A 7,472-nucleotide genomic window follows, 5' to 3' on the forward strand; every position below is an offset into this window, starting at 1 on the left:
GTCACCTTGGAGCAGATAGCGGGATGCAATGCTTGGTTTTATAGGATATCTCACTCACCTGCCTAAAAATTTTAGTTCAGCCTGCCAAAAATAGCTCGAGCAGTTCTTTTTAGGCTCTCTCAATGTCTCTTAGACTCCTTAAAAAAACTCGAGAGATAATTCTCGTAAGACATTTTTTAATTTAACACCTTCAATAGTTTTCAAAAAAAATTTAACACCTTCAATGAATACCTTTTAGGGGACATTTTTCAGCCAAAAGAAATAATGGCGAGCTTAAAAAAAAATCTCTAAAATAATGAATAACTTTTTATTTTGAAAATTTGTTAACTTAATTTGGTTAAAATTGAGTTTGAGGTGAAGCGATTTTTTCTCACAAATAAGGGCATTTTATCTGCTATCACAGTACAATTTAATAATTGTAACAAATGGACTCTAGTATGCGAATAATTGATTCTCACAATTGCATTCAAATGAATATTCACATTACAGGATAAATAATTCCAGGAAGTATCTACACAATATTGAATTTTGATGAAAAATATGATCTGCAACATTAGAATATGTATAGAAAACTAAAATGTTACATACAAGAAAACGGTTGTGTGTTTGTACATGTATTAAATGTTTATGACGCCTTAGGCATTACTTGTTGCTGCACAACTAAAATTGAAGCTTTGGTATTAGTATCTGGTGAAGCAAGCAAATCTCCCAACACACCTAACTCTGGATACTCAGTCCACGATGCAAGTGCTTGTGTCTGAGGCGATTTGATGCCATTTCGCCTCCCAACTATAATGAAATCATGTTGAATCGCTATATCTGAGATGAATTCCGTGGTATCAGAAGTGTTTTCGACTTCTACTTTTTCATATGTCACGTTATCTACACTACCATAAACTCCCTTAACACCCTTTAGTAACTCATCATCAAGCATAACATCCCAACTAGTGAATTCATCATTCTTGATTGTTGAAACCAAGTGATACACAACCAAGTGATAAGTATCTTCTTTGATTGTCCTTTTAGCCAAACACAATGCTTCTCTATCATCTGAACCTCCTAAGAAAATCATGGCAATTTGCTTTGAATTCTCATTGTGGTTGAATGGAGAAGAGTGTCCTCTATTCACAAGGATCGCTACCGAACAAGGTGCTCTTTCAAGAACCTTGGTGTCCAGCATTGTCATGTTCGAAAAGATCAAAGGTAACGATGACAGCTTCAGAGAAAGTGTGGTAACTTGAACCAACTCTTTCTTGAAGCCGGTGCGATATGAAAACGGGAGAAGACCTTCCAACAAGCTCCAAGAGATGTAAGATATGAATTACCAATGGATTGCTTGATGTTGGACTGCAAATGTCAAGAACATTCTTTATGGGAATTATGTGACTTGGTTTGAGGATGCATGAAACTATCTTAAGTTCTGAGTTTGGTTTCAAGCTCAAGATGTTACGCTTTTGATAACCTGCATATTTCCTTGAAGGGTCATACAAGTACTTCACACTAATGCGTGCCAAGGTTCCAATCACCAACACATTTATACTCAAAACGGATAGTGCTTCACTGCTCAAAAGCTGCACATACGTTATAGTGGACAATAGTTAGATAACTTTTATTTAAACAAGTAAATCAGAAGAAACCACTTAGAATTTACTATTTTGAGTTCATTATATTATTAGCCACTCTAACTTGTGCTACACGGTACTGGTCCCTGGATTTTAAAAAACACTTTGTGATCATTGTGTTGAAATGAGCTACAACTTACTATGTTTTTGAAAGGATTATTAGTTAAAGAAATTACCATGGAATCATGAAGAAACACATTGTTGCAAAAATCCACAACACCTTTACAACTCAACATCAGAGCAAGACACAAACCATCAGCCATAGGCATGTTACAATACCAACAAATTCCAATGGTCACCAGCATCTTGAACAAATGAACAGCAACAATAATGCCAAGCCAAACATAAATATAGTCGCTTTTAACATATACACTAAGATCAACCTTCATAGCACAACTTGTGACAAAAATAGGAAAAAGGAACCAACTACAAAACAATTCCAATTGCTTAATCATTTCAGTTCCTAATGGAGGACCTTCAGGTACAATAAGACCAACAATGCAAATTCCACCTAAAACACTTTGCTTTGTCAATAATCCCAACATTCCAACTGCAAGAGCAATAATGAACACAATATACATGTATACTTTCTTCATCGGTCTACCTTCTGGTGTCTTTTTAACAAACCACTTCAATATAGGACGCAACACAAGAGGAGTCACTACCATAAAACATAAGTAATAGAAAACATTTAAAAAGGCTTTAAGAGTTCCTTTTCCATCCCCATTATCACGTGAATCTGTTTTGATGCTGCTAATAAAAGCTGTGCCAATTCCTGTAACAATTGAGTTGAAAGAATCCATAACCATAGTTGTTGAGAGTGCTAAACGTCCGAGTTCTGAGTTAAGAATCTCAAGGTCAGAAAGCAAAGAAGCTATGACAGCAAAGTAACAACCACTTTGCCCTATAACTATAACAGGAAGGTTTTTTGCTTCAAAATTTCCCATCTCGAGTTTCCAAAATTCTTGGAATCTGTAACACACTAGGAGACCAAAAAACATTGGAATCAAAAAGGAACAAAAAGCTATTGTCCATGCTTTTCTACCTGTTCTTGTTATCATGGTGAAGTCCATTTTCACAGTAGTTAGAAACAGGAAAAATGCATATCCAAGTAGGGATATTACACTTATTACATCTTCAGTACCGTATGGAAACAAGATATTTTTGAATCCAATCCATGTTTTTGAAAACTTCAAAGATGGTCCTAGAACTAAACCAGCCTGCAAAATTTATGTATCATTAATTTTGACGCCATGGAAACAAATATATTTTTAAATAAAAACTAAAACGTAACAAGTATCTCATCAAATCATTTCTTTTAGAAAAAGTTGAATTAACAACAAAAAATAGAGAAGAATACTTAGCAACGTTTCCTAAAAAAAAATAAAAAAAAACCTTGGTAACGAAATTATAGATGAATTTCATGTTTCTATGTCTTTAATTTGTTTTCATTGCTACTCCAACCTTTTAAATAAGTACATAGATTGAAAAAATTAATACTATCATATTTTTTAAAAAAACAAAGAAGAAAAAGTTGTTTTCATTAGTTTTGATATTCATTCAAATGAACTTCCCTAAAGAGCTATGCCATGAAAATTGTGTTTATATGTTTTCAATTTACATCTCAAACTAGCTAGAGAAAAAAAGAAGTGTGAAATGCATAAGAAATATTATTACCATGATTTGTGAAACGAAATAAGGGACCCCAAGACGCTTAAGTACCAAATGAAAGCATTGTGTAATGGCAAAGATTGTGAGAATTTGAAGCTCTAACAATGGCAAAGTGGATTGCATAGGCATTGCAGCTTGATCATGATTAGCCCAATTTCCATCAGATGTAACCTTGGGTGGCATGTCAATACAAACATTTAAGACTAAAAATTTGCCTTCAGGATCCGAGGCTGTTGTATTAATAGATGAACGTGGAAAAATTGTTCGGTCTAATATCATATTTGTAAATTTTTCTGCTTTGTCCTGATTCATTATGTCTCCAAAAACACAAGGAGAATGGAATGATGAATTGAAATCAATTGAAGAGTGTAAGATTGTAAACAAATTTAATTAATATGAACAAGTAACAAGATGTGTCTTTAATATAACTACTTCATTTGTAAACAATTACGTTATTATGCATGGGTATGATATTTTTAACAGCTATGTATCATTAACAAATAATCATATTCATATGGTATAACAATAATACCAGAAATTAACAACTTGTTTTTGTAGTTATTAAACTGCATCATAACACATTTTAAAACAGAAACTGAAGACCGTTAAACATCTGATGAGTCATTTATATGCTATTTTAATATGTTTTTTAGTTTAGTTTTATTTAGATTTTATATAATTTTATATTAGTATTATTTCCTTTTTAGGATAGTTTACTTTAAATTGCAATTTATTATATTTCAGGGAAGAATATTGGATGGATTGAGTCTTGGAGCAAAAGAAAGGGATTTGGAGCAAATTGGACACGAAAATACGAAGATTGGGAAACAAAATATATCTCCCACAAGTCAGAAGCCTGGCACGGCCCGTGCTAGCCTTGGCACGGCCGTGCCACCCTCCAGAAGACCTTTTGCTGCTTTTGCTTGGACTCCAAGCTATTCTATTTTGGCACACAATCTACCGAGGAATATTCTTGGAATATACTTGCTTAGATTTTAAGTCAATTGTGTACTATAAATAGAGTAGCTAGCCATCACAAATATTCATCTTTACTTGGAATACAATAAGTGACAATTGCTTTTCTAAATAAAGTTCTTTTCCTTTCCTTTATTTTCCTGTCTTTTACTTTCATGCTTTCTCTCTTCTCCCCCATGTCTACGATGAACATGAGTGAGTAGACTTCTTCTTGTCTTGGGATTGTTGGATAAGTCTAAATGACATAATCCTAATCAAACCAAGCCCTAAGCCTTAACCTTATGTAACCCTAATTTCTTATCTGAATTCACCGTCTTAACATGGATTAACCATTATCAAACTGTGGAAACGAAAGTGGAGGGTTTGATAATTGTTCGTCCATTATTTCAAATATCAATTCATAAAACGAAAGTGGAGCTTTGATATTCGAACAAGTGAATTTAGACAAGGATTGCAAAGTCAGCGAAATAGGCTTTGCAATCTTTGAGACATATAGTTTCGATCTTCAAGGGAACTAATAACAATCAAGTCAGCGAAATAGACTTGGTTGTTAGAGGAACCAAAATCCAATAGTAATCAAGTCAGCGAAATAGGCTTGGTTGCTAGAGGAACTTAAGAGAAACTGTCTTGAGAAATTAGGTCTAACATAACATTATAAGCTTATGGTTTTGGTTTGAGAAGGACTTGTTATTTAGATGAAACCAACGATCCCAAGGCTCTTTTATTATATTGCTTTTTGACCGTTTAAAAACCCCCAACTTACAATTCTCTTCTCTCTTCTAATCATCTCTAAGGTTAATTAAATTGAACTACTCCCTGTCGGAACGATACTCTTTTATACTACTTCGGTAAGACCGTACACTTGCGGTTTTATCTCATCAAGTTTTTGGCGCCGCTGCCGGGGAGTAAACTAATTTAATTAAATCTTTCTTTGTGATTAGAACTCTCTTCTCTTTTCTCTTCCTCTTCTCATCTACTTTTCTTTCTTTTGTTTTACCACTAACTTCTTGGGTTCTCGGTTTCTTATGCGAAGAAGTAAAAGTCTCGGAGAATTTATTCCTGAGATCGAAAGATTTTTGCATAAGAAAAAGAGAGAGGCACAAAATAATACCGCTATGGCTGAACGTACTCTCTAAGAGTATGCTACTCCTTCAACGGAAGAGTCACAAGCTATTGTACCCAACGGTTACGGGTAATAACTTCAAAATCAAGCCTGCACTACTCAATTTAGTGCAGCAAAACCAGTTTTCTGGATCACCCACTGAGGATCCAAATCTCCATATTTCTTCCTTCCTTAGACTCAGTGGCACCATAAAAGAGAACCAATAAGCCGTAAGACTTCATCTCTTTCCCTTTTCCTTAAGGGATAGAGCTAGCGCTTGGTTCCATTCCCTAGAAGTCGGTTCCATTACTTCATGGGACGATATGAGGCGAGCATTCCTCGCCCGATTTTTCCCCCCATCTAAAACAGCTAAGCTTAGAGACCAAACGCGTTTCAATCAAAAAGATGGGGAGTCTCTCTATGAGGCGTGGGAGCGTTTCAAGGAAATGCTTAGACTTTGTCCCCACCATGGCCTAGAGAAGTGGCTTATAGTCCACACGTTTTATAATGGCTTGTCATATACCACTAAGATGTCTGTTGATGCAGCTGCATGTGGAGCTCTAATGAACAAAAACTACACGGAGGCTTATGCTTTGATTGAGGACATGGCTCAAAATCACTATCAATGGACCAACGAAAGAGCCGTCACCACTCCTACTCCCTCTAAGAAAGAGGCAGGTATACACGAAGTCTCTGAATATAACCACCTTGCTGCTAAGGTTGAGGCATTAACACAAAAAATTGAAAAACTTAATGTTAATGCTGCCCCACCTTCTCCTGCATCCCCTACATGTGAAGTCTGTGGTATAACTGGTCATACAGGTGTTGATTGTCAGTTAGGTAGTGCTGCCAATATTGAGCAACTAAATTACGCTCAATACAACCAAGGAATGAGGCCAATCAATTTTACATATCTCAAGGTTCCTATGGACAAGCAGCACCACCTGGCTATACAAACAACCAGAGAGTGGCTCAGAAATCAAGTTTGGAGATTTTATTGGAAAATTGCATTGCTAATCAAAATAAAAATCTTCAAGAATTGAAAAACCAAACAGGATTTCTGAACGACTCTCTCTCCAAACTCACTACCAAGGTTGATTCTATCGCCACACACACCAAAATGCTTGAGACCCAAATCTCCCAAGTAGCCCAACAAGTGGCCACCTCTTCTCAAATACCAGGAGTCTTTCCTGGTCAACCTGAAACAAACCCCAAAGCCCATGTCAATGCTATTTCTCTCGGGGGCAGTAAGTTAGAAGAGACCATTACTAAAGCCAAAAGTATCAAGGGAGAGAGTGTTAAGCTTCTAGGTGAGAAGGATGCGATAAAAGAACCACTTGATAAGAACAAGGCCCTTAACCCGTTAAGGCTTACTAAGCTCAACTTGGAGGCTCAATTCGCTACATTCTTAAACATTCTTAAAAAATTTGCATTAAGATTCCCTTTGCTGAAGCTTTGTCTCGTATGCCTCTATACGCCAAATTTTTAAAAAGAAATTTTTTCAAAGAAAAAGGTTATAGATCACAAAGAGACAATAGCTAACTAGGAAAGTAGTGCAATCGTCAGAAGCAACCCAAAGCTTAGAGATCCAGGTAGTTTTGCCATCCCTTGTGTGATAGGGAAAGAGACCGTTGACAAAGCCTTGTGGATTTAGGAGTAGTGTTAGTTTGTTGCCTCTATCCCTCTTTAAAAGATGGGAATAGAAGAGTTGAAACCTACCGAGATGATATTAAGTTAGCCGACCGTTCTGTTATCCTAATAGCTGGATATGTTGAAGACATCCCCGTTCAGATAGAAGGGATATACATCCCAACTGACTTTGTGGTTGTTGACATCGAGGAAGACCATGATTGCCCTATGATCCTAGGAAGACCTTTCCTCGCTACTGCGGGTGCTATAGTTGACGTTAAGAGTGGTAGGATAGTTTTTCAAGTGAGTGAAGACATGGTAGGATTTGAGTTTGAAAACATTAAGAAGGTCCGCCTTTATTATGCAATATGGTCAAAGAATATGATGTGAAAGAACGCTTTTTAGCGTCATCTACACAATACAACATCTTTGATCCTTTCTAATGGACACTTTCTTAACGTCAAGCTAATGAC

The 7,472-nt window shown here is 36.1% G+C and overlaps 1 protein-coding gene and 1 non-coding gene across 2 annotated transcripts; both read right to left on the reverse strand.

Moving 5' to 3' along the window:
- Nucleotides 1-625: 625 nt before the first annotated feature.
- On the reverse strand, nt 626-3,605 carry LOC25498168 (cation/H(+) antiporter 4). Its single transcript, XM_013593047.1, has 4 exons — nt 3,300-3,605; nt 1,799-2,842; nt 1,166-1,571; nt 626-1,059 (listed from the first exon to the last, which is right to left on the reverse strand). Exons 1-4 carry the CDS (start codon nt 3,603-3,605, stop codon nt 626-628), a joined length of 2,190 nt encoding a protein of 729 aa, XP_013448501.1.
- Nucleotides 3,606-5,741: 2,136 nt separating this feature from the next.
- On the reverse strand, nt 5,742-5,845 carry LOC120577229 (small nucleolar RNA R71). Its single transcript, XR_005643304.1, has one exon. It is a non-coding gene; the product is annotated as a small nucleolar RNA R71 (small nucleolar RNA).
- Nucleotides 5,846-7,472: the final 1,627 nt, after the last annotated feature.

This window comes from Medicago truncatula, chromosome 7, assembly GCF_003473485.1.
Source record: "Medicago truncatula cultivar Jemalong A17 chromosome 7, MtrunA17r5.0-ANR, whole genome shotgun sequence".
NCBI lineage: Eukaryota > Viridiplantae > Streptophyta > Magnoliopsida > Fabales > Fabaceae > Medicago > Medicago truncatula.